General features: G+C 32.5%; 3 protein-coding genes across 8 annotated transcripts in view; 2 read left to right on the top strand and 1 right to left on the bottom strand.

Annotated features, from left to right (window-relative positions):
• The window catches only part of LOC145304288 (uncharacterized), a 127,326-nt gene that overhangs the window by 33,646 nt on the left and 66,020 nt on the right, over positions 1–27,660 (top strand). The window lies entirely within an intron of this gene.
• Positions 1,048–17,963, bottom strand: LOC145303995 (uncharacterized). Of its 4 annotated transcripts, XM_080145742.1 has the most exons (19): positions 17,930–17,963; positions 17,348–17,403; positions 16,742–16,825; positions 16,551–16,640; positions 11,534–11,560; positions 11,172–11,211; positions 10,347–10,410; positions 10,069–10,096; positions 9,723–9,794; positions 9,462–9,516; positions 8,730–8,774; positions 8,027–8,086; positions 7,229–7,278; positions 6,699–6,742; positions 5,389–5,499; positions 5,095–5,127; positions 4,554–4,643; positions 1,929–1,990; positions 1,048–1,262 (listed from the first exon to the last, which is right to left on the bottom strand). In XM_080145742.1, the coding sequence occupies exons 1-19, from the start codon at positions 17,959–17,961 to the stop codon at positions 1,103–1,105; spliced, it is 1,203 nt and encodes a 400-aa protein (XP_080001868.1). In that variant the 5' UTR covers positions 17,962–17,963; the 3' UTR covers positions 1,048–1,102. The 4 variants fall into 4 exon arrangements, with proteins under 4 accessions (XP_080001868.1, XP_080001869.1, XP_080001870.1 ...); XM_080145743.1 differs by lacking the exon at positions 4,554–4,643; XM_080145744.1 differs by lacking the exon at positions 5,389–5,499.
• On the top strand, positions 24,876–25,791 carry LOC145304290 (uncharacterized). 3 transcript variants are annotated; one of them, XM_080146146.1, is made up of 2 exons: positions 24,876–25,127; positions 25,643–25,791. In XM_080146146.1, the coding sequence occupies exons 1-2, from the start codon at positions 24,926–24,928 to the stop codon at positions 25,732–25,734; spliced, it is 294 nt and encodes a 97-aa protein (XP_080002272.1). In that variant the 5' UTR covers positions 24,876–24,925; the 3' UTR covers positions 25,735–25,791. The 3 variants fall into 3 exon arrangements, with proteins under 3 accessions (XP_080002272.1, XP_080002271.1, XP_080002273.1); XM_080146145.1 differs by having other exon boundaries at positions 25,632–25,791; XM_080146147.1 differs by having other exon boundaries at positions 25,550–25,791.

Raw genomic sequence — 27,660 nt, 5'->3', positions numbered from 1 at the left:
ACACCCCCAAAAAATGAAAAATCCCCCCCTCCAATTTTTTATTTTTTAAACTAAAATTAAAAATGAGGGGGGGGGAGCCCGGCACCCCCCCCCCAAAAAAATTTTTTTTTTTTTTACTTTTTCTTTTAAAATCTAAAATAAGAAATTGGGTTATTAGAGGCCTAAAGGGGCGTAGCCGCTAGTAAGTAAATTAAAGGACGCGACTATACCACAATAGTGAAGCGGCGTTTAAAAAACGCCATTTGGTTCTGAGGTATTTTAAAAAATCTATTTAGCAAAAAATCTTACATAAACTTTGTATGTCTGTCTGGTAAAAATCAGAATTATGATTTACTTAAAAATAGAACTAGAGTTAGGAAGAATTTGAGTAATAAGGTCAATTTTCTTAGAATTAGAAAGATTAGGTGTGATTTAGGAAGGTGATTTTATCCTCTTTTTCTGATATGTGAGGAATTGGAGAGTGTCCATATTTCACTTATCTGAGAAAAAGGAAGATGATTTTTGTCCTATTTGGAAGACAATTTCTGTCCATTTTAGGAATGACTTCATTTCCTTCACATAATCCAGACTTTAAATTAAGAATCTTTGCGAACAAGAAATTTTTTAACTTAATTTTCAAAATTTACTTTTTTTAATGATTGGTTGACTACTTCAAACCAAGGAACCTCGCACTAAGTATCTATAATCGAGTCCAAAAAATGTAAGTATGTCCATACACAATTCATGTATTTAAGAAGTTTTTCAACAAATTTACTTATAAACTTATTTTTCCGTTTATACATTTAAATCTTTTCGTCACAAACCTTCATCACGTAGTTTTTTATTAGTTAAAAATTATATTTTGTAGCATTACTGACAGATCAACAGACAAAATAAATTACATAATAGGTATTTATTGGTACAACTAAAAAAATCACATTTCCCCCATAGCATTTCGGACGGTCTGACTGACTGGTGGACAGATGAAGAAAGAAAATATAGTTTAGCTTTGCTACTAAAAGGGCAAAAATAATAAAAAAAAGAATAATATATTGTAAGATAAAATAACAGAGCGCGACTGCTTGTATGTCTCTAGATAAGCTAGCAAGGTCTCACATTGCCACTAAGGCAGGCAGCTTGGCAAGATTAAGTACAAATGTAACAAGAGTAGAACTATGCAAAGACCATCAATCTTAATGTTGTATGTAAAATTTGCAACATTAGCAATCAATGGCTTAGCATCTTTGTGAATCCAAATACAGTCTAGCAAGTCACCAGTGGGACTAAAATAAAATGTGAACGAGAATTTAATTTTATAATTAATAAAAACTTTTCAAATATAACTTTTCTGAATCAGAAATGAAATGATTATCTAAAGAAAACTAATAGAACAATTTTAGGGTGTAGTCCCTTTTGTGGCAACGCTCCTTAAGGGGTGATTCTTCGTTTTTTCACAGTAGCCTTTCTCCTATTTCTAGCTCCTGCTGGGGGCTCTAACCCTGCGGGTCCAATTGCCTAACCCTGTGGGGCAATGACCTAACCCAATATAACCTAACCTAACCTAACCTAAAATAACCTATCAAAAGCCATTTTAAAAATACGACAAATCGCCCCTTATTGTCTGTACTTGAAGGAGTTAGGAAAGTTGGAAAATAGCCTAAAACCAAACTAAAATATAAAAATTAAATAGCCTAAAACCATCCAGGTACCTGTAAGAAGCTCCCATAAAATGGAAAACTCAATCGGTTCATTTGTCATCAAAACCTTAAACTACAGATAAAAAAACTTACTTTTTTATATTATAGGATAGGGTTTAAATTAGTCTCTCTTAAAATGGAACACCCAAACGGTTCATTAGTTATCGAAATCTTAAGCTACAGATACAAAAAAAAACATACTACTTTATATAATTGGATAGGGTAAAAAGGAGTCTCTCTTAATTTACTTACTCAACATTCACATATCCTTTGGGTCCTTTTCCTTGAGCCCTATATCCACTTTTAATAAATCCCTGAAATATAAATATGTTAAATTTTCTTTATATAAAAGTAATCCTTGTATAAAAGTAACAGGATGTTTATGTGGATGTCTTTCTGTCAGTGTGTACCAAAGATATCGCTAACTACTCAACAGATATAATTCTCATCAGATACACCTCTGGATGATTTAAAATTTATCTAAAGTCTAAATCAGTTGACTACTACAAATAAAATTTGTAGCAATTTTTGAATGGGAGTTAAAAATTTATTTAATCAGACTATGGATTCATGAAAAGCCTTGAGGAGTAGAATCAGAAACATTTTTTGTTTCAAAATATCTCATTCCAGGCTCTCTCTCTCAAAAAAGTTGGCCAATTCACAAAAAAACTAATATTTTTTAAGTGATTTCTAAGGCTAGAAATGAGACATTTGAACCGGACAAAATTTTTGACTCCCATTCAAAAATAGCTATGAAATTTGGTAGCCAATGGTATTTAGACTTTGAGAATTTTAAATCATCCAGAGGTTTATTATACTTATAAATATCATGTGCAAGTTCCCGCTTTGGTTTCAGATAAAAATGTCCATAATCAACCCAACCTACTCGCCACCCCCTCCAATTTTTCTTCTTTTAAAAACTAAAATTAAATAGTTTTTAATGTACTTAGTTTTATGTTGTGTTTTGGGGATGTAAGGAATGTAGAGTAGCTTTAATTTAAACTAACAAGCTACAAGCTGAAATAAGAAAGTCTGTTAATTACAATTAGTTACAGAGAAGATGCACAGTCAGACCCTCAGAGGATTATTTACAACGAATTTCATACAACATGTCCTTCATAACATTCAGACAGACCAACAGAACAAGAATGTTTTAGATTATCAGGGATAGTTTTATAGTTGTTTCTCGCATCATATTGTAAACAGCTTATCATGGATATAAAAAAAATGTACAATTATAAGAATAGAACCAGTTTAGTTTTAGATATACTGAAAGCACAGCCTAAAAAAACTGTCTTTAGCATTTTGGGACTAAAAAAAACTGGTTTTAATTTTATAATTGTACATTTTTATATTTGTAGAAAACTGGATATAATACGATGCTAGAAATAGTTTTTCAGAGTGGCTGGGACCGGTTCTAATTTACCGGATATTAACCCTTAACAGTCGGGCCCCTTGCCGCACCTTAATCAGTCGGGGGGGGGGGGGATTCAACGCCCCCCCTCATTATCTCAGTTCCTATTAGAGCTAGAGGGCTAAAATTTTTTGTGCAAGTCCCCTGTGTTATGGTGAATTTCCGACCTTAAGTAAGTTAAGGTCAATTTCCGCTTCCTTCACCCTTTTATTTAACAACCTTTGTTTTTAGGTCCTTTTTTATTTAAAAATTTCAAACGGCTGTAATTTTTTTATTTTTAAAGCTAGAAGAATTTTTTTTTTTGCAGAAAATGTTTATTTTATTTAAATTTTATATTTGAAATATCAAAACATAAGTTTCAGCGGCCGCAGCTGTACTTGGCAGCTGCCAGCCGCTGCAGTCGGCGGTCGGCGGGAAAACGGCGGCGGATCTTTATGAAATTTTAATACATTATGTAGACATGTAAGAAAAGCTTAAGTTTAAAATTTGAAGTCTCTAAGTCAAAAATTGCGGCCACAGGAGCCATTTAAAGATTTCTGGAGACCTGGAGGATCAGGACCTGCAGTATCATACCTGGAACCTAAAATTGACTTGAACACCTGTATTTAATATGAGGATGTACTACTAGAGGATATTTTAGTATTTTGGTAAGATAAAATGCTTTGTTTAAATCAAAAACAAATTTTTGTTCTTTACCTGGATGACCCTGCCAGGTTTGCTGGCATCCTGTGCCCGCCAGGATGGACATATTCCAACTCTCAGTTATGTGTCATACCCATACTTAAAAAGTCAAGCAGTTTGGGCTCTTCATCTTTCACACAAAGAAAATGAGATAGAAAAAACCGGATTGGGGGGCGTTCAACGCCCCCCCCCCCCCCCCCGACCGTTAATGGTTAATGATTTTCGAAGCAATACAGAAAAATAAATTACATGTTTTCTATCTCTAGGAGTCTACAAAAAATGTAATGCATGCTAAAGCATCATTTTGACAGATTAAAATGAAATAATGACATGATGCTAATTTGTCATGGGAAATCTGAATATGAAAGTAATCTTGAATAGCATTAATTAAATTTTTTTATACTAGCGGCTTCGCCCCTAGCCTCTAGGGGCTTTGTCACAAGAGGTATAATTACATCTTCTATTACTTACCCAGCAGAACGGATCGCAAATTTTCGCACCTACCCAGCAGGAAAAAAATTTTGTGATTAAATAACGAATTCGCAAAATTCGTAAAAAAAATGGAGGGGGGGATTTTTTGTTTTTTGGGGGGTTGGGTGTGTCCCACCCCCCCAAGAAAATATCCTAAAACCACCACAGGACCACTATTCCCTGAAGAGTAGAATCTGATCGATTTAGTGGTTACCAAGATCTTAAGCTTCAGACGGACGGACGGACAGACAGACATCAAGCTACTTTGTATTATAGATTGAAGTATGTGACCAGCTCTTTCCCCAATATACCTGGATGAGTTTATTAGAATCTGGACACATTCCATTAAAATTTTTATGAATATGGATCCATTCCATGTAGATGTATGGAATAAATTTTGTCTAGAAATAAAATCAATTAAGACAAAGGTTTACGTTGTATATTTGGGCAGTTAAATTTTTCAATTAAATTTTTTTAAAAAATCTATATGAGAGTTTCTTATTATATTTGTTACTCTTCTGTTGATTTAATTAAGTTTGTACATTCATTAAAACATTTTAATTTATATATTTGACACTATATTTGGTATGAAATTATGAGTTGATCTGCAATGCTAAATTCAGTCATCTTTAAGACTTTTTTAAACAAGAAAAGTTTGATATCTGTTTAGAGTTATGCAGACAGTAATATTGAAAAATAAAATTTTTGTTGTCTATCGCAGTTGATAGCCAAGTAATTCATATTTCTCCTATTACACATTGGACTTTCAAGTAAATCACATTTTCCCTAAAGCGGTATGGACTGACAGAAAAAATAAGTTATAGAGTAAGATTGTTGATAAAAAGAATTTACCTTGTTTTCAGTGTAGAGATATTCCATTAATACCTAGAAATTGTTTTATGGTTAAAATATATTAAATAAACAGGATGTCTGTTAGTACCAACGGTTGTAGGAAACCGCTGAACCAATATGGTTTTCCTTTACAAGGGAGCTCAGAGGTCAAGGGAATGTTAATTACAATTTTTGATGAGTGTAACAATAGCCTCTTAAGACATATCGCCATAGAAAAAAGTTCCGGCGGGTTATAATTGTACATTCTATATCTGCGGAAAGCTGTTTAAAATACAATGCGAGAAATAACTATACCTTACATTCAGCGCCTTCTACATCAAGTTTAAAAACAATAGTATCTTCAGAAATATAATTCAACACTTGACTTAAAGTCACAGACCTTATTGGCTCCAAAATCTCTTTCTTCTGAAAATTTACTTGGATCTTTTATGTTTCTGGAATCGTATTTCCAAGAAAACAAAGAACTATAATGGATGCTAACGGCCTAATGTAGAATTACATGTTATTTTAACCAGTTAAACAAGACGTAACACTAATCTGAAATAGACAATACTCAATAATACTTTCTACAGGATGTTTTTTTTAATAGGACAAAAGTGTTGCTTAATTTATCTAACTTACCATTGACAGAATTTAGTCATATCTCTTTTTCTTTCAACAAATTATAACCTAAAAACCGGGATTTCCATAGCATATGCTTTTAAAAAGGCTGACAGCACAGTATCTGTAGAACTGGAAGTGTAAGATCTAAGAGAAACAAGAAATAATCAAGTCCTAAAAGTTCACAGGAATGGCACAGCAAATGAAAATGCGCCATTTTGTTAAAACTTTTCGCGCTTTTGTGTGCTGTGCAATTTCTGCAAATTTTTTTTGTGATTAATTATTAAAAAATTTTTTTTTTAAAAATCTTTCAATCACAGTTATAATGATTTGCTTACTCCGACTGTGCTGCCAGCCGTTTAAGAACAAGAAACATTTAGAGTTATTAAGTCAAAACATTAACAATAACAATTTGGCGTTGGTTCATTAATATTCCCAAAATCATATGCTATGGAAAAACCGGTTTTGTTTATAAAATTTGTTGAAAATCCTAACTATTTTTTTTCTGATACAAAACTTCTCATCTCAACAAAAGAAATATGATATAGATTATTAATTTCTGTCAATGGTAAGTGGGTTAAATTAAGCAATACTTTTGTCCTATTAAAAAAACACCCTGTATATAAAATTATAAAATAAATTATAGCTGATACAATAACAGGTAAACTTATGCTTAATACCTATCAATGATAAACAAGTAGTTTAAGTACCCAACTAAATGTATGGCCTGTATGAAAACAATGTGTGAATACACATCACTGCATACTTCCTACCTTTTAGGAAACTGCCATTTGGGAAGAATTTTTTTTATAATTTAACCATTTCAATAAAAATTTGACTGTATATATAAATGTATATATTATTCATTTATTATTGTTTTTTTTTATGTATGTACACCTAAGAATAATAAATCTAATCTAATATAATCTAAAACTATTAGACTGAACTACATTCAATATATTTAGAAGCTCCGCTGTAAAATTTTAAAAATTAAATGTACTTACTGGCTTCTTTAAAGCTGTTTCTTTATCAAGAAGTATAGTGTAACCTAACAAAAAGGTTAAAAGATTTATTTTGTTTTAGAACTTGGAACATGGCAGAAAAAAAAAAATTATATATTAAATCAATTCTTAAATCTAAAGAAAATTAAAAAATTAGGGGGGGGGGGGTTAATTTTTTTTATGGGTGAATTCTCTTGGGATGGTTTTCGTACCATCCCCCAATAATCTATGCAGGATCTATGATAAGCTACCCCGTCACGGAGAACCACATCAGTTCAGTGGTCATTGAGATCCTTCGGCACAAACAAACAGACATAAAGACTTAAAGACATCCTGTTACTTTATTATAAGGATAGTAATCAACTTATACCTCATGCAGGAATATGAAATAATTTTGAAAAATAGTTATAAACATTGCAAGAACCTATGAGATGCGACATTTAGAGGAGAACAATATCCGTTCATGTTTAGCGATATCCTACGGTAGAGACAGGCAGACAGACATCCTGTTATTGTGATATAATGATAAGTACCTTCGTTATTTGGATTATTTTGCCATGGAAACATTTCTATTTTTTGGTCACTGAAATTGAAATTTCAAATAATATTAAGAGGGTGCTCTCCCTATAAACAGAATATTTCCTCCTTTTATTAAACTTATTTTTAAAAAAATAACGTCCCTGTGTTTATATAATATCAAATGCTCTTCTAAATTCAAAGTGACAAAATACTTGTTTATAAAGAACTTAAAAAAAAAAATTATTTCGAAATTTGCCTCGTTATGTAATTTTCCTTGTTATGATATTGAATTTAAAGATTTAAGATGCAGCTTATATTATCTGATAAAAATGACGCCAAAAAAAAAACAAACCAATTAAAGGCCAGTATGCAGTATACCATTGGTCTATTACAATGTATATTGGTCTATCATTGGGCATTTGTATTGTATGACGTAATTTTTATTAGGCACTATAAGCTGCTTGTTAACAAAAGACAAATGATGCCTGTATCTAATAATGCATTATAAGTATACTAGCGGCTTCGCCCCTAGCCTCTAGGGGCTTTGCATCAAGAGGTTTGATCAACCTATTTTTTTTGTATTTTAGATTTAAAAAGAAAAAGTAAAAAAAAAATTTTTTTTTTTTGGGGGGGGGGGTATTTTTCATTTTTTGGGGGGGTTGGGGGTGTCCCACCCCCCAAGAAAATAGCTTAAAACCATCACAGGACCAGTAGGTATATTCCCTGAAGAGTAGAGCCCAATCGGTTCAGTGGTTACTGAGATCTTAAGCTTCAGACGGACAGACATCGTTTTACTTTGTATTATAGATAACCTAACAGCATTGTTGATTAGAACTACTTTGTCTTCATTTCTTCCCAATTTTAAACTAGTACTGCAAAAAAATCCAAGCTAAAAAGATGTTAATATTACAATGTATTTAAAACTGAACGCATATACTTATTTCAAACTTACTTAAATCATTAATAGCTTTTTATCGCATTGTATTATAGACAGCTTTCCATGGATATATGGTTATTTGGGGCTAGCAAAACTGGTGTAATTTTCATGTAATTATTTGTGGAAAATTGTTTGTAACATGAGATATACATGATTTTAGTATGGATGAGAACCAGTTCTAATTCAGTGGATATTAATCAGTTTCGATGCCATACTGGATTAGTCATTTATTGCATCGTATTATAAACAGCTTTCTGCGGATATAAAAATGTACAATTATAAGATTAATACCAGTTTTTTAAGCCCCGAGATGCTGAAGGCACGGATTAAAAAACTGGTTTTATTCTTATGATTGTACATTTTTATATTGGTAGAAAACTAGACATACTATGATGCTTTACATGATTTTTCAATATGGCTGAGACTGGTTCCAATCCATCTGATATTAATTGGCTTCAAATCCATACTGGATAATATTTTATAACATAAATATACTTTCAATTTTTTAAATCATTTTTATCTGCAGTAAACGACCAAAAACGTTGTTGAATAACAAATAAAATGGTTTAGAACATTACCTAGTGAAGGCTAAATTATAGGCCAAAGGTTCCACAGCATAAACCCTAAAAATAGAAGTATAATCTATAAGAGTGAAAGATGTAAAACAACTTATAAAATGGAGGAATAAGCTCTCTTACATTAAAATATGTACAAATATTTTTTTTCAGCAAGGATAACAACATACATGAAAGCGAAGCTCTGAAACGGTAGGAAAAACGAACATAAACTGTCAGAACTGAATAAGCAGAATGTATAAAAGTGGAAAAAATTGTAAGTAAATTTGTTGAAAAACTGCTTAAATACAGGATATTGTTTAAAGGCTTACTTACATTTTTAGGCCTTAATTACAGAGATGCTTCGCTTATATCATTGTACTTTGTTGTTCTAGGAATCATTATTCCAAAAATTAGATCAATCAGATAATGTTTTCATATAAAAATTATTTGTAAAAATTTAAAAATCAACATGTTTGAAATGGACATTCGGACATTCTGATAACGATTATAGATTTTTTAAATCGTACCTACTTACTTCAGAAATCACCATGCAAAGTTTGAAATCGATAGGATAATTCTAACCTGTTTGAATTAACGAAAAGAGCTAACTGTCTTTGACGGACGGACGTACAGACTGACCTAATTATAGAAAAGCTTTGCCTTTAAAACGATTCCTAACTAAATGTAATTTTTTAATGCAATTGACATCCAAACCTGCACTACGAAAAAAGTAATTAAATTACTGCTAGATACCTATGTCCTTGTTGAGCTCCCATGGTAACAAAAGCTCCCAAATTACAGCCAATGTCTTAATAAAATTAGTTGATAAATAACAAGATCAAATGTTCTAAACATACGGAATTATATGACAATTCTGTAAGAGAGAGAAAATAATATTTTAAATAATCATGAAACTATTTCAGCTTTTACATAATGACAGACATACAGAAGTATAGATTTATAGACTTACCCGAATTGGCTACCAACAAAGGCATTGCAAAAATTACTAAATACCTAAGTACGCCGCGTCTGGATAATTTTTGAGCATATCCAAAATTAGAATACTACTATCTTCATCCCAAATGCCTAAAATATTCAGTAGAAAAAAAACAATATCATTTGTAAATAGCCAAACATAACTAAAAATGGATTTTTTATACAAGATGAGAGGTTTAAAGATAGAATTTTTTTTGAGAATTTCCTATTTTGAACAGAGGTAGTTTTGTGGCATAGACTCTAAAAAAGCAGTCAGTAGATTTTAATAAAAAGAATTTAATAAAAAAAGATTTTATGAAACTAATTACACAAATTTTGGACAATGTCTATTCATTTACTTAATATTAATTACAATATATCCTACCTTTCGAAACTATTGTTTGCGAGACAAACTGAATAAAAAGTTAGTATTAATAAAGACATTTGTACTTTTTTTGTAATGTTTCATCCAAAAGAACACTAGTTTTACTTTCCTTGGAAATTATTTAAACATTACTGGAATAGGGATTTTTTAGTGAGTCATTGCCATCAAAAAAATCAATTTGGTGTCCTTGTCAGTTCTTTTATTCAATTTTGAGCAATAGTTGGACATAAGGACAATCCATATTCATAAAAAAGCTGCAATAATGAAAAGGTAAAAACCTCATAATTATTTTTTGCACAAACTAGCCAACTTGTGTTATGAACAGTTGTTACTATTTTAGATCTAAATAAAAAAAAATTTAACCACCAAAATATAGCTTTCCTTTTTAAATCTAAAATTTTAAAGAAATTAAGCAACAAAATTTAGTATAACTTGTATTATAAATAGCATATACTAATTAAATCTAAAGATTAAAGGAGATATTGTATTATAGATATCATATAATAATCTAAATCTAAACATTAAAAAGAAAAAGCACCAAAATTTTGTATAATATAATATATTTGTTTACAGGAGAACAATAAAGGGAATAAGCAACAAATACTACTGCTATTAGATCTGAGTGTTTTAAGGAATTGGCACAAAAATATAAGTAATAATGTTTTTTTTTTAACATTAACGACTGTTAATATTCAAAATATACCCTCTAAAAATCAAATCTTGTATAAAAATGAAAGAATAAAGGTATAATAGAATCGCATCCTATAATAAAGTAAAATGTTTTTTGCTTGTACCAAAGGATCTCGCCGATATGGTTCTCCTTTACAGGTTAGCTTCTCTTAGGTCCTGGGATGATTTATAACAATTTTGAGGGAGGGTAACATCACCCTCCCATGGGAAATCGCCTCTAGAAAAATACCTATCCTTTCCCCCCCAAATTTTTTTTTAAAACTAAAATTGAAAATAACCCCCCCCCCCAAAAAAAAAAATATATACTACCCCTAATTAAAAAAAAACACTTTTTTTAAATCTAAAAGAAAAAATTGGGTCATCGAATGCGACTATCCCCTTCTCAGGTTAGATATATAATAATCAACTTGTACCTCATGCAGGAATATGGAATAATTTTTGGAAGATCATTTTCTAAAATTAGATAAAAAGTTTAAAGCAACCAAGGATATTCTAATTCAGAAGCTGCAATGCAATAATAAAATGATATCAACATTGTCCAACAATTTATCATTCTTATAATATACAATTTCAAGAGCTCTCTTCATGATAAAGAGGGTAGTTTTTGCGTATTTTCCAGTAAGTTGTTGTGTTAGCGTTGAGTCAAACGCTTTTATCAAGTCAAACTGTTCTTAATAATGGCCATTTTATATTTATACATATGGTCAAAATTAAGAACATTTTGACTTAATAAGCGGATTTGTTTAACACATCTAATATTTTAAAATTATAATACCTGTTACAATATTTAGGCCGTCCATTCCTTAAAACAAACATAATCATGTCAATATGTGGTTTTAATATGATGTTACTTAGTATTTGGGGCAAAAGGGCATTGAGAATGTGATTTAGTTTTTTTGCTCTTTTGTTTAATAATTTACCTGATTTCACCTCGATTTTTGGTTGGCTTCTATATCTTATATACACCTATTGGCTATGGTCCCTAGAGGCTTTAGGTGAGGGGGGGGGGGGGGTGGGGGGGGGGTGTTGAATTCAATAACCATTTTATTTTGTATAGCTGGGAAGTTGAAAATATTTCTCTCTCTTAAAAAAAAGATAAATTTAAGGGCTAGGCATCCTCCCACCAATTGTCAGTAAGCTACTACCTATCTTAAAACTTTAGTTTAGACCAGACCATTTGTAGGGTAAAGTTAAGGAATAAATATGAATAACGCATTTTACCCCCCCCCCCCCCCCCCATTTAAAATCTACCCCTACCCTGGGGGTGCTGTAGGCACCCCAAACCATTTAGGAGGGGGTATTTACCCCCCCTAAAACAATTTTTTTTAGGGGAAATACCCCCCCCCAAATTAAAAAATCCCTAACAAAAAAATAAGCTTGAACGCCCCTGGAGACAATGGATTGAATATTCAATTATTGGGGTCTCAAACCTGCCTAAAGTGTTCGTAAAGGAATTAGAAATTTAGGGACTTTAGTTACTGTAGAGCATCTGCCGCTGAATTTGTTATAATCCTAGCATATGTAAATTTAAAAAAATAAGTAACACAATTTCTAGCAGACAAAAAAATTATTAATATTAAATTTTTTCGGCTGGTTCTCACAAATATTTTTTTCCCAAGAAAATGTCATTTCATGTATAGAAACTCTACTGTGATATTTTTGTAATAAACATTCAAGAACACTTTTCTTTAAATTCGGGATATATTGAATTTTGATGTCAGTTAAAAATATAGGAGAAGGGATGCAAAAGTGCTAAGGTCGATTTTTCTAATGAATAATTACATAATGTTTACTACATTGTGATGTACTAATAACCTAATTTTCAAGTATATGCTTCTTTTTCATAGAACTAAGTTTTTTCTAAATTAGATTACCATGAACACTTTACAATTTTCTGGAAAAATCTGGTTTTCATTGCCCTTCAGCAAAAACTCTTAATTTGAATTAATCGCACATTGTCCCCTCCCCTTCTCCCTTGCTGTACACTCATACTTAATCTAAAAAAGGGTCCTTAGAACTGAATTTACATTATTATGAATTATCTCTAACTAGCGAGAACAAGTTTTAAGAATTCCACGATATATAATAACCCAATCTACTGTCATCCATCGAGCAAAGACATCCAAGAGGGAGGGGTTAAGTAAGGATTACCCCCCCCCCCACAATTAAAATTTACCCCTACCCTAAGGCACCCCCAACCATTAAGGAGGGGGTATTGTTTGGGGGGGGATATACCCCCCCCCAAATTAAAAAAATCCCTAACAAATTTTTTTTTAATACTAAATACCGGGATAATCCTAGTTTAGGAGTGGACATACCCGGTATCATAAAAATTAAACCCCCCCCCGGGGGTATGCATCTATTTTGACACCCGGTGTGTATCAAAATGGATACCCCCCGTATGCGTCATTTTTGACCCCCGTTAAAAGTCAAAATGGACACCCCCTTATATATTAATATGTAGGGGGGTGTCTGTTTAGACATATACCGGGTATCATAACCGACACATACAGGGGGGGGGGGGGTAAAGTCTATTGAGGTCATTCCTCGCGCGAATTCCTCTAGACTAATAATCATCTTTGACCCCAATTCTGTTTCAAAGAGGGGAAAGGGTTGGTTAGGAGTGGTTAATACCTTGTTAAGGACTAGATAGAAGTAGCAGGAGGCTCTGATCACATATAAAAGATGATTAAAATGATAAAAGTATAGGATAAAATAGTTTGGCCTTTGTTTATAAGTGTTTGTTATGTGTTTTTAATGCCTGTATGGTCATATTGTAATTTGGCAAGTCTAAGTTTCCTTAAAACTTGGAGACATCTATGTGTGAATTTTTAAACTAAACAAATATTTTAACTTTTTCTTGATTTTACTCCCAATAGATGTAAGTCCCTAGATAGAGAATTAATACAGACCAATAGGTGAATAAAAAAACGTGATTTTTAACATTTTTTTGACTATACTTTTAAAGTAATGTAATGGCTATAGAATAACGGCCTTTTTTGCTGTTTTCAACGTTGTTTTAACGTTAAAATCGTCAAATTTAATGCTATTTTTAAGCTAATTTAATAGGTACAGATAAAAACCAGTTTTGAGAGAGTTTATAATGCTGTTTTCTTATCGTTTTTAGTGCCTTTTTTACGAAAGCGATAACTTTTTTCGTATTGCTTCGATATTAATAAAATTTTTTGTGTGTACTAAAAACTACTTAAACTAACTATGTTTAAAATTTCATTGATTTACGATGAAAAACTACCGAGTAAGGGCCATTCAAAGGGGGATCGTGATTTGAGGAGATATTTTTAGTGTCATTTAGTACCTACGGACAAACATCGCATAATTAGAGGATTTTAAAGTTAAAAATCGAGCACAAAGCATAACATAGCGGCGATTTTCATTTGTTTGAGGAATCTACACAAAAATTTTCAGACTCCTATCTTTATTTTGATTGTTTTTTTTTGCAAAAATAGTTAACGTTAATTTTGTTGAAATTTAATTGATACGAAATTTAAACGTAAATAACCTACGGACAAACATCGCATAATTAAAGGGTTTTAAAGTTAAAAATCGAGCACGAAGCATAACATGGACGTACGGACATTTTGGTAATGATTATAGAGTTGCTACGCTTTCTAAATCATACCTAACTACTCAAGGAATCACCATGCAAAATTTGAAATCAATAGGACAATTCTAACATGTCTAAATTAACGAAAAAAGCTATCCGTGACGGACGGCTGGACAGACGGACCGACGGACGGACCGACCCTAATTATAGAAAAGTTTCGCTTTTAAAAATACTCAAAACCAACCCAAAGCTTCAATGAATTAAAGAAACCAAATTGGTCCGCTGATCCTTGCATAGAAAAAAAGTAGGTATATAAAGGGATAAGACAATGTAAAATAAATTAATGTACATGATTCACAAAATTAACCCTTCTTTAGATTACGATTAGTGGTTTAAACTTTGAAAACTCAACTTAATATAAACCAACCAAACAAAATTCTCTCAGGTCCCCAAAATTCTTATAAACATAATTAAAAAAAACTTTGGGGACAAGTGTAATAAACAATCCGTTGTCTCATCTCTCTCTGAGAAAAAGAAAGACAGTTAGACATCCAGTTACTTTAATATAAGAATTAATTGCACCAGTAGAAATAGAGAGAGAGGGACAATTGGCTGTTTATTACACTAGTCCCCAAAGTTTTATAATAACATTTTCCTATGACACCAACAAAATTAAGATAGATGGTCAAACATTTACCCCCCCCCCCCCCCCCGGTATGCATCTATTTTGACACCCTGTATGCATCAATTTGGACACCCCGTATGCATCAATTTGGACCCGGTATGTATCAATTTGGTCACCCCAATTTTTTTGCTTTATTGCAAATAGCTTCCCTCTTTTGTGTCCATCACATGACAAGGGAAGGAGATGGTCCATTTTATTGAGCAGTCTAATCATCTCATAACTCCATTGAGGATGAAGCCTCAGCTATTCCAGGCCAAATTTCAGGCCCTATACATTAGTAACAAAATCTCCCACTAGGAGTCTCAATTTTTAAATAAAACAAGGCACAAACCTACAAACTTTCATCAATGTTAGGTAAAAAAATGACATATTCTACACCACACACATATTAGAAAACAATTTTATTATACAATAAAGTCAGTTTAATACAAAACAACATATGGATAGTGGCAGTTGTCTAACTATATACCTCCTTATCAATAGAATATCACTATATCATTCGACCCTTTCCCCTCTTTGAAATAGAGTTGGGGTTAAAGATGAATCTCAGTTCAGAGGAAATTCGCGCGCGGAACGACCTCGATGGACACTAGGATTATAAGGGGGGGGGGGGGGTATCCAATTTAACATTTACCGGGTGTCTAAATTGTTGCATACCGGGAGGGGGGGGGGGCTATATGTTTGACCCTTTATCTTTTTACCCCGTATCTTTCATTTTACACCCTGTATGCATTAATTTTGACCCACTATCCATTGTTCATTACCCATTTGTCTGTTTTAAGCAAAAAAGTTGAGGTGACCAAATTAATATATACCGGGTCAAAATTGATGCATACCGGGGGGGGGGGGGTATATGTTTGACCCTTTATCTTTTTCCCCGTGTCTTTCATTTTAAACCCTGTATGCTTTGTTTTTGACCCACTATGTATTGTTCATTACCCATTTGTCTGTTTTAAGCAAAAAAAATTGGGGTGACCAAATTAATATATACCGGGTCAAAATTGATGCATACCGGGTGTCAAAATAGATGCATACCCCCGGGGGGGGGTTTAATTTTCATGATACCGGGTATCTCCACTCCTAAACTAGGATGCTGCCCTAAATACCCCTGCCAACAGATTTCAGGGGGGGTAATTACCCCCCCAAGCAAATTTTACCCCCGGGGTAAAAATTTGGTAAGGGGTAAAAAAAATTTGCGGCGCGCTTCGCAAGCCATTTTACCCCCCCCAAAAAGTAATCACCCCCTCCTTTAAAAAAATTTAAACCTCCCTAAAAAAAAAGCTTCCACGCCCCTGCTAGCGAGTGCCTAATTTTAAGATCTAGCACATAGCACCCTACCGGTAATTTCAGAGATATTTTACTTCAAACCAATAAACCTTATTAATTTATATTATATACTAGCGATTGCGTCCCTAGCATCTGGAAACTTTGCTTAAAACAGAGAAAAAAATTAATATCCAAAAACTAATCAAGTAGCATTCGAATTTTGAAAAGTTACAGAAATTAGTGCTTTATATCATAGAATAACAAAAAAAGAATTACCTATTTTTTCCATAATAGTTTGAACATGGCTGTTGGACCCCCTAAGTCTTGAACTTACACTAGAACTAATATTGTTTATTTGTTGGTGATCTAAATTAAAAGAAAGATTAATATGTTTTCAGTAAGTCTTCAAAACCGATTAATATCTGCAGGATTAAAACCAGTTTTCTTATTATAACATTGTATTGTACCTCGTAAGAGTGGAATTCTCCTTCGATTTAAGTGATCATCTTGAGAATTCAGAGCATCTTCCACGCGTAATGGGATGCGATACTCTAAATATACATTGTATTACAGACATAAAAACTAAAATAAAAAACATAAAGATTAAACCAATTTCAATTTTGTAATTTTCCATTTTAATATTCGCGGAAAGTTGACTAAAATACGTTGTTGACAAAAGATTACATTCGAAAGTAATTAAGTGGTTTATAAAGAGCAGAGAAAAAAGAGAAAAGAAATGGGGAAGTAAAGGGCACTTGTGGTCGGGGAAGGGAAGTCAATCTCCGAAAATTCAATTTTAGTTTTAAAAGAAAAAGTTTTAAAAATGTTTCTAGGAAGATCATTTTTTCTTAGGGCGATTTTTCTTGGGACGATAGTGGAATCCTCCCCCAAAATAGTCATAAACCTTCCCGAGATCTATGAGGAGCTGCACTATAAAGGAGAAACATTTTGTTTCATCAAGTAGCTACAGTCAAAAAAGCTTACAGGATGAAATTTGAATGTATATTAATATTACTGACAGGCAAACAGGCTTGCATAGAAAAATTTCAGAGTAGCTATATTTTAAAATTAACCTGATATCATGATCACTAAGATTAGAAGTAAAATAAGAGCAAAGGGTACAACCTTTCAAAAAACTTTTAAAATTATATTTTATAAAAGAAAGTTAACAATCAAATTGCAACATCCAAAACATTCCAATAATACCAGACAAATTGAAATAGTATATTAGAGTGTGCAAAAAATACATCTGTTTTTAAACACAAATTGCGTTGCTTGTGTTAATGGTTTTTTGAAATAATAATACCATCTTTTTGCTGTTTGTACTTTATTAGCTACGGTGAAAAATGTAACTTGCTAGAAAATGAAAAAAATTGTCTAACAAATGGTTAAAGAGTTTTAAACTAAAATTTATCTTTTTTTCATTTCAATATTGCTCAGATTATAGTAATGAATGTAGTAAACAATCTCCTCAATTATTAATTACTTTAAGGGCAGATTTTCACACCATTAAAACAGCAAAAAATGTAAATTTTAATGAAAGTTTTAATGAAACATGCATAAATGAAAAAAAATATTACAATGTTACATAATTACAATTTTTATGTATTTATAAACAAAATATAAACTTGAAATTTTTAAAGTTTTTTTCCTTTGTACAGTTTTTTCGAGATACATTTAACAACATTTTTTTCTGAAATAAAATTTTTAAATAGTGGCGACATGACTTGGATATATACAAAACATTCATAAAGCGAAGCTCTAAAACGATAGGGTAAACGATCATTAACACTTGTAGAGTGTCAGAGCTGAATAATCAGAATATAAATGTATAAAAATCGAAACAAATTGTGAGTAAATTTGTTGAGAAACTGATTAAATAAAGGATACACTTAAATTTTTAGGACTTGGCGACATGACTTGGATATATACAAAACATTCATAAAGCGAAGCTCTAAGACGATAGGGTAAAAGATCATTAACACTTGTAGAGTGTCAGAGCTGAATAATCAGAATATAAATGTATAAAAATCCAAACAAATTGTGAGTAAATTTGTTGAGAAACTGATTAAATAAAGGATACACTTAAATTTTTAGGACTTGATTATAAAGATGCTTCGTCGCTTCTAACATGGTACTTTGTTGTTCTAGGAATCAGTATTCCAAAAATCCGATCAATCGGATAATTTTATCACATAAAAATTTGTTGTTAAAGAAGTTAAAAATCAACATGTTTAAAATGGACGTACGGACATTCTGGTGGCGATTATAGAATTGCTTTCTAAATTGTACCCAACTACTACAGGAATAGTAGTACAGAAATTGTCGATAGGACAATTCTAAGCTGTTTAAATTAACGAAAAGAGCTAATTGTCCGTAACGCACGAACGGACCGATCTTAATTATAAAGGGTGTGCAAAAAAATGCGGACCTTTTTAAAATTTAGATTGCGCGGCTTGTGTTAGTAGTAGAAAAACGTTATGCATACCATTAGAACCGTTATGAAGTCTATTTTTTGGAAATATAGAAACGATTCCTGTGCTATGTATAGTTTAGGAGCGATGTGGTAAAATGTCCCAACTGCCTTAAAACTTGACTTGTGAGTAAATCATTAAAGATTAAAGTATATAAAAAATATGTACCTTTTTAAAATTCAAATTGCGCGGCTTGTGTTAATAGTAGAACAATGTTATGCATATTGTTAGAATTGCTATGAAGTCTATTTTATGGAAATATAAAACCATTACTGTGCTACTCATAGTTTAGGAGCTACGTAGGAGAATGTCCCAACTGACTTAAAACTTGACTTGAGAGTATGCATAACGTCTGTCTACTATTAATACAAGCCGGGCAATCTAAATTTTAAAAAGGTCCGCATTTTTTTGCACACCCTTTAGAAAAGCTTCGTTTTTAAAAATTAATGTAAAGTCACTGAATTTTATGCCCAAGTGTGCACTCCAGGTTACCAAGTTTCATGGTTTTTCACAAACTAATTTCCAGTATTCCTTCGAAACCTATTAATATCCTGTGGATTAGAACCAGTTCTCAGCCATACTGAAAAATTATGTATAGTAACGTATTATATCCAGTTTTCTACAAATATAAAAATGTAAAATTATAGATCAAAGCCATTTTTTTTTAGCCCATGCTTTCGGCATCTTCAGTAACGCAGAATACAACTATCATTCTCTCTTTTTTCGGGGTCGACTCTCCCCCCCCCCCCCCACAACACCTTAAGGACCCCTGGTGGCCCCTAGGGACGTAGCTGCTATTAAAGTATAAAGTATGTTCACAACAAACATTCAACTAAATAAACAATTATGTTGATTGAATTATGAAAGATAAGACTTAAAAGAGAAGCTTTTCTATTATTAAGGGTCGGTCCGTCCGTACGTCACAGACAGTTAGCTCTTTTCGTTAATCTAAACAAGTTAGAATTGTCCTATCGATTCCAAACTTTGCATGATGATTCCTGTAGTAGTTAGGTACAGTTTAGAAAGCGTAGCAACTCTATAATCAATTCCAGAATGTCCGTACGTCCATTTTAAACATGTCGTTTTTTAACTTTTTTGACAACAAATTTTTATATGTTAAAATTATCCGATTCTTTTGATTTTTTGAAAACTGATTCCTATTACAACAGGGTACAATATTATAAGCAAAGCATCTCTATAAACAAGTCTCAAAATTTTAAGTATGTCCTTAAACAGTATCATCTATTTATGCAGTTTTGCAACAAATTTACTTACAATATTGTTTGTACTGATGCATTAATATTCTGCTACTTCAGTTCTGACAATCTACAAGTGTTAATGTTTGTTTGTCCTACCATTTCAGAGCTTCGCTTTTATGGATGTTGTCATCCTTGTTAGTAGCACAGCTACTCTACAATATATACTTATTTGTATATCAGACAAAAGATATAATAACATAATTTAAAGGGCAGAAGGCAAGGGCTAAGAAAACAGTTATTTATTAATTTATTTGAATTATGAAAAGAAAACGAAGTAACGGGTTTTGTCGAATTTTCACAGTATATAATATACGGAGAAACCCGCCATAGACGTCCAAGGGGGGGGGATGAAGTGGGGAGTACCCCCCCCCTCCCCCATTTAAAATTTACCCCTACCCTGGGGGTAACAAATACAATTTTGGGGGAGTAAATACCCCCCCCCCCAAAAAAAAAAAAAAAAAAAAACTTGGACGCCCCTGAAACCCGCTACATCGTGTCTTTCCATGATCCTATGATTTTATTTGTGGAAAATTGTATTGTATTGTGTGGCTGAGATCTGGTTCGAATCCTGCGGATATTACACGGTTTTGAAAAGAATATAACAAAATAATTTGTAAAATACAATAGATTAATTCATTCCAGTAAGTATGGCTTCGAAACCGATTAATATACCCTGGATTAGAACTGGTTCTCAGCCATACTGAAAAATCATGAATGACATTGTGTTACAGACAATTCTTCAGAAATATTAAAACAATTATCATAAGATAAATACCAGTTTTGTTAGCCCAGGCCTCCGGCCCCAAGTATCTAACAAAATTAGTTTTAATCTTATAATTTTCCATTTTAATGTCTATAATACATTGTGTTTTTTAGCTTGCAACTGAAAGAGAATAGATTTCAGTGGCTAATACTAAGGGACGCTTTGAGATTTTGAGTATATTTTTTAATCCTTTGGTTAGGTTTTTAATAAAATCGTTAATAGTTTAATAACCACTCGGGGCTGAGCCACTAGAAGCCCCCCCCCCCACACCACCACCCAAAAAAAGTATTAGGCGCAAAGCCTTTTTTATCTTAAAGTGTATTGCTAATAATATTTTAATGTTGAATGGTCTGATTTGCAGTTAATCGCTTTAATGGATGTTGTCATTTTTGTTATAAAAGAAAATGGAGATAAAGTCAAAAGCGCTCGTATCAACTAACATATAAAATTATAAACAAAATCAAAATTTTTTTTTATATAAATAAGAATTTTTCTACTTTTTATTTACTAGGCCTCTAGCATAAAAGGGATTTGTATTTATAGACAGAGGGGGAGGGAGCAAATAATACATTAAAACCATCCTAAGACAAACCAAAAGCCTCACTACTCTATATAAACCCATACGGCTACGTCTCCTGCACCCTGGGGCTATGTATTTGAAGGGAAAGGGAGGGGCAGTAAAAACAGCTTAGAACCATCCAAAGCAATAAATATAAACTCAATCGGTCCACCGGTTTACAGATCCACTGGATTAGAACCTGCCATATTGAAAGATCATTTTTTGTAACGTATTATAGACAATTTTCTAAGAATGATAAAATCAAAATAATAATATTGATAACAGATTCACAATAATAAGTTGCGATAAATAACTATCTAAAGAAGTTTTTTTTTTGTCTGTAGCTTAATGTTTTCATAACTATTGATACTATTTTGATACTATTATGTATGAATGTTTTAATTTTTTTATAAGTTACATACATAAAATCAATCTTTTGACGGTATTTTTTCAAGTATTTCATTTCATTTTGATAGTAACATGATTTTTTTATAATATTTTTAAAATATCTATGATCATATTTGATATTATCTAATCTCAAAATAGTTATTAATTGCATTTAAGACCTGAACCAACAAAAAGGAATTAATTTCATGATTCCTTCTTTTACGAAAATTCAGACACAATACGATGCATGATACAATAACGTAGCGCTCGGCCCCTTGGCCTGCCTAGCCGTGGGCGCTCTGCCCCCTAGCCTATAACCTAACCTAGAAAATTGTAAAATTAGTATTAAAAATTGTAAAAATCTACCAACCACTTTTCGTAAAATCCACGAAATTCAAACCACCTATGTATAAAAAGTTGAGACTAAATAAATGTCTTGGGTTTAACATAGGTTAGGTTATAGGCTAGGGGGCCGAACGCCCGCGGATAGGCAGGCCAGGGGTCCGAGTGCTGCGGCCATGACCTTTATTAACAGTCGAGGTTACTTTTCTTACGTAAATGTCCCGAGGCTACTTTGTTCTAGAGGCTACTTTATCCGAAGCTATTTTACCGAGGCTACTTTTTCCAAGATCCTTTAGTAACATTTCACCAAGGACCTTAAAGGATTAGACAATGGAGGATAAATAGAGTACAAACCCCTATTATGATAAACAAAATCACTCCTTCTGTAGATATTGTTATTTGCTTTAAAAGTTTGGATCTACTAGTTTGAAAACAACATATCGAAATGTAATCAAAAGTAACCAAATTTTTTAAGCCAATGAATAAAATAACGCGGTTATAATTTTTGGGTATCTGTATAATTTCCAGTTCAATGTTCCCTTCCTTCCTGCATTTATATTTCTAAAAAAGTTGCTAAATATAAATAAAATAGTTTATTTAAGATGTTTCAGATTATAAAATTGTTTGGAAACACAAATGTCAGCAGTCTAGTCTTGATTATTTAGTCAAGGATTAGATGACCTAGAGTAGGATATAAAGTTGTACAGTCTAGCCTTGATTATTTAGTCAAGGATTAGATGACCTAGAGTAGGATATAAAGTTGTACAGTCTAGCCTTGATTATTTAGTCAAGGATTAGATGACCTAGAGTAGGATATAAAGTTGTACAGTCTAGCCTTGATTATTTAGTCAAGGATTAGATGACCTAGAGTAGGATATAAAGTTGTACAGTCTAGCCTTGATTATTTAGTCAAGGATTAGATGACCTACAGTAGGAAATAAAGTTGTACAGTCTAGCCTTGATTATTTAGTCAAGGATTAGATGACCTACAGTAGGAAATAAAGTTGTACAGTCTAGTCTTGATTATTTAGTCAAGGATTAGATGACCTACATTAGAAAATAAAGTTGTACAGACTAGCCTGTATTATTTAGTCAAGAATTAGATGACCTACATTAGGAAATAAAGTTGTACAGTCTAGCCTTGATTATTAAGTCAAGGATTAGATGACCTACATTAGGAAATAAAGTTGTACAGACTAGCCTTGATTATTTAGTCAAGAATTAGATGACCTACATTAGGAAATAAAGTTGTACAGTCTAGCCTTGATTATTAAGTCAAGGATTAGATGACCCACAGTAGGAAATAAAGTTGTAACGTCTATCCTTGATTATTTAGTCAAGAATTAGATGACCTACATTGGGAATTAAAGATGTACAGTCTAGCCTTGATCATTTAGTCAAGGATTAGATGACCTACAATGCGAAATAAAGATGTACAGTTTAGCATTGATCATTTAGTCAAAGATTAGATGACCTGCAGTGGGAAATAAAGTTGTACAGTCTAGTCTTGATTATTTAGTCAAGGATTAGATGACCTAGAGTGGGATATAAAGTTGTACAGTCTATCCTTGATTATTTAGTCAAGGATAAGATGACCCACATTAGGAAATAAAGTTGTACAGCCTAGCCTTGATTATTTAATCAAAGATATGAGGGGAGAAAGCTGCTCAAAAAATCTGCATGTGACGTCCTAAAATTGAGTGATTATCCAATATCCATGTCTTTTTAGAGGTTTTCTTACCAATTCCTTCTCTCCTAATCCCTCATTTTTATGACGTCAGAATTATTTTGAGCTACTTTCTCCCCTCACTGAAAGATAAGATGACCTACAGTAGACAAAACAATACTTTATAATATGAAAGTTGGTCATCTAAAATATAAAACTGCTAAAAGAATAAAAGTTAAAAATACAAAGAATACGAATTAGGAAAAAAGCCTAAACTTTCTAATTGAAAAACCAGAATATATCGGGGAGAAAGCGGACAGTGGACTCTAAATTACACAAGTACACCAAAAGTTAAGAATCTCGCTATTCCATTCGTTGCCTCAAAAACGTAATGCGTATTTTTCAAACGTGTTGCTTAAAAACTATTAATATCCAAACTCAATCAATAGATTAAATCTTCAGAAGGGGTAATAATGTATGACATTATTGGGAATGTATATCAATTTATCGTCCATTGTCTTATTTCTAGATTTTTGAAGCAAAATTTTTAATATTCATTGTTTTTATTGCTGCGCTTGTTATATATATCTTTTTGTAATTGTCTAAGATAATGTAACATATCTTTAAGAAATTTTTACTTCATATATACTTCACGTGATAGATAAATAAAATTGAGGTGAAAAACGTTGTTTTACTATATAAAATAACTTCACGTGTATTTATTTTTTTCACGTTTAATTCGTTTCCATACTTGCTTTTATAACTTTAAGTATCCATGTGTACTTATTTTAATTGAATTCGACCCCCAGCCCCTTCAATTTTTGGGGGAATGGTAGACCGTCCCCCAAAATAGCTTTAACCTTCCCAGGAACTATGAGGAGTTACACTGTAATAGAGAACCGTATCAGTTAAGCGGTTAGCTTCTGGTAAAGACAGACACATAGAGATCCTGTTGCTTTAGAAGCTTTACAAATTTTCTCAAAAAATCAGCCATGTGACGTCATAAATATAATGATAAAACTAGATTAATGTTAAAGTGTGGTCAAAGTATTATTCAACAAAATGTTTTTACTACAAAAATATTAATTATTAAAAAAATCATCGAAACCAAAAAGACAAAAATCTTCAAAAATAAAGTTAAATATTCTAAAATTCAATTAGTTAGATCAATTCTTTTGAAGAATCAACACGCATCTCTAAAATGGCAAAAATGGCAAAATCTTCTAAAGCTATGGCTAACAAGAACAAAGGCAAATCGAAGAGCGGAGCTGCTACCAAAAAATCAACGAAGCGCTACAAATCAAAGCTTCATGAAAGGTCATCCCGCAAGGAAGAGGATAAAGGACACAACATCAAGCGCAAGTCCAAGAAGCACCAGAGCTCGATCTTTAAATCGTTTATAGGTGATTTAAACCGGGGCGATTCATTTGGCGCACCATCAAATTATTAATATCAATCTTTAAATCGAATTTGCATGGGCGATTTGAATCGGGCAGTGGCGCGGGCCCGGCGCGGCAATGGCACTCACCGAGTGCCATTGCCGAACCAAATCGGGGTGATTTATTTAATAAATAAATATTTTTTTTAATTACTTTAATATTTTATTGCAAAACTATCGTGAAAACATTTTTATAGTTATTTTTAAAATAAATTATATATTAATGTTTTATATAAAATACCATACGGACACGGCATTTTATATAAAATACCTTACTGACACTGATTAAGTAATAAAGTTGTACTGGCGCGGATCGATATTTTAGTGAGTGCGCAGGCGATTTAACAACACCGCGCCGAAAATCTTTTAAAAATCCATGTTTTATAGGCGCGCTGTGGCTTAACACCAACGCACCTACAGTTCACCTCTGAATCGCCCCGGTTTAAATCACCATAAAAACGATTTAAAGATCAAGCTCAGGTGAAGGCCAGGTCCAAGGATGCCAACAGGTTCAAAAGGTATGGGAAGAGCAGCACCAACACTCATACAAGCAAGAGCCACAAATCTTCTGAATAAATCGAATATACATTTCAAATTGTCAGTAAATAAATTTTAGTTTTAAAATCTAATGCTTGTTTTTCTATGCATGTTTTGATATTTAATTATCGCATCGTCAAGGCGGGGCCAATATGTAAATCATTGATTTACTATACATTTTTCGCAGAAAATTATTTATAATACAATACGATACACAATTTTTCAGTATACCTCAGAACCGGCTTGAATCTGTTTTTGAAATCCTATAGTTTACTTAAGAGATTTTCTATATACTTTTAGTCCCCCTTGTCCGTTTGTCGTGTACCACAGCTCAGTTTACGTATACTCATCTTTTAAGGGATAAGACAATTGACGAAAAATATTTACACGACCCTTATGATGATAAACCAAAGAAAAGCGTCAGTTCCACTAGAGACCTCTAAGGGCGTAACCACTAGTTTTCAATTCTTCAAAGTAGTAAATTTTTTTTGTTTATCCTTTAAGATCTCGCGAAAGAAAACAGTAAAAGTGTCGAACTATGACGTCAGAAAAAATTAACAATTGACCAATAAGAAGCCAGTATTCACTGTGGTAAAATATATAGCGGCCTCTCATTGGTTAATTGTTAATTTTTTCTGACGTCATAGTTCGACACTTTTACTGTTTTCCTCGCGAAACCTGTAAACTGATTAAGTTCTCCATTTTAGGGACGCTTAATATAGGTTCTGGTGTAGTTTTAGGCTATTTCTTTTTTAGAATAAAGCCTCGAGGGGTTTTAGGTTTTTTTCTACCCCATCCTTACCCTATCGAATATATAACCCTTAGATGCAGCGTAGCAGCCACTAGTATAAATAAATAGTAAAAGTAAATTGTATTTAGTAGTGCTATTGGTATTATAGAATCAATAAGAAAACAAAATGGCCAATTTGTAAATTGCGATGCATTTAGAGAGGGAGGGGATATTGGCTGTAAATTATATGGTACCCAAAGTTATTTAAACATGCTCTCTTTGGTTACTTTTATTGAGTTTTGATTGATTGCTTTTTAACTGGAGATGTAGAAACTTTTCAACCAATAATTTTAATCTACAGAAAAAGCAATTTTGTTTATCATCATTTGGGATTCACATCGATTTATAGACCATTGTCTTATCCCTTCATATCCCTGGATGCAGGAGAAAACTATCTTATATACAAGAATGCATTTCAGTTAGGGCGTAAAAAATACTGTAACATTCGGGTCATTACCATAGTCCGTCGTCTTAGAAAGGTTTAAAAATATACCTACGTATTTCATAGGTATTAAACAAGAGTCGGGGAATATCTTGGCCTTTCAACTGGCGCATTTCTTTACTGTGTAAAGTTAGGAGTTTAAGACAAAGGTCGTACAATCCAAGAATTAATAGTTTGTTGGTACTTGCATTAAAATTTGATTGGTTGTTTCAAACTAGCTGTGTCCAACTTATTCTGACCTATCCCTCCTTCTTCGAATACAAAGGCTCTAGATGCTAGAGGTGCAGCCATTATAATCTACCCAACAACAACAACAACAACAAGTTGGTGGAATTATTTTTATCCCAACTGTATTAACCACCCAGTTATTTCACAAGTTTTTTCTAGAAAGGAAAAATGATGTTCAGAAATAATTTATCCTAATATCTATTGAGTTAGGTTTTTTTTTGTCTGCAGCTTAAGATCTCAGATCTTGCTAGCCCAAATAGGTTGTACTTTTTAGGGAAATGTGTTTGGTTGGTTTTAGAGGGTGGGTGCGATGCAACAAGTTATATTACAAGATTGAAAAATGTCTGTAAAAATTAAGCTTAGGATTTTATTAACCGCCGCGCTGGATTGATTGGGTGAGCTTTTCTGGGTATATACTCCCTTGTAATATAATGGTTTTAGGCTATTTTATAAGGAAGGAGAGGACATTGCACGTCGATTACACTGTTACAGACTTTTAGT

This window comes from Acartia tonsa, chromosome 13 (assembly GCF_053477335.1).
Source record: "Acartia tonsa isolate MP-2025a chromosome 13, ASM5347733v1, whole genome shotgun sequence".
Classification (NCBI taxonomy): Eukaryota; Metazoa; Arthropoda; class Copepoda; order Calanoida; family Acartiidae; genus Acartia; species Acartia tonsa.
Note: the sequence above shows the minus strand (reverse complement) of the source record. Positions and strands in the feature narration are given on the sequence as shown.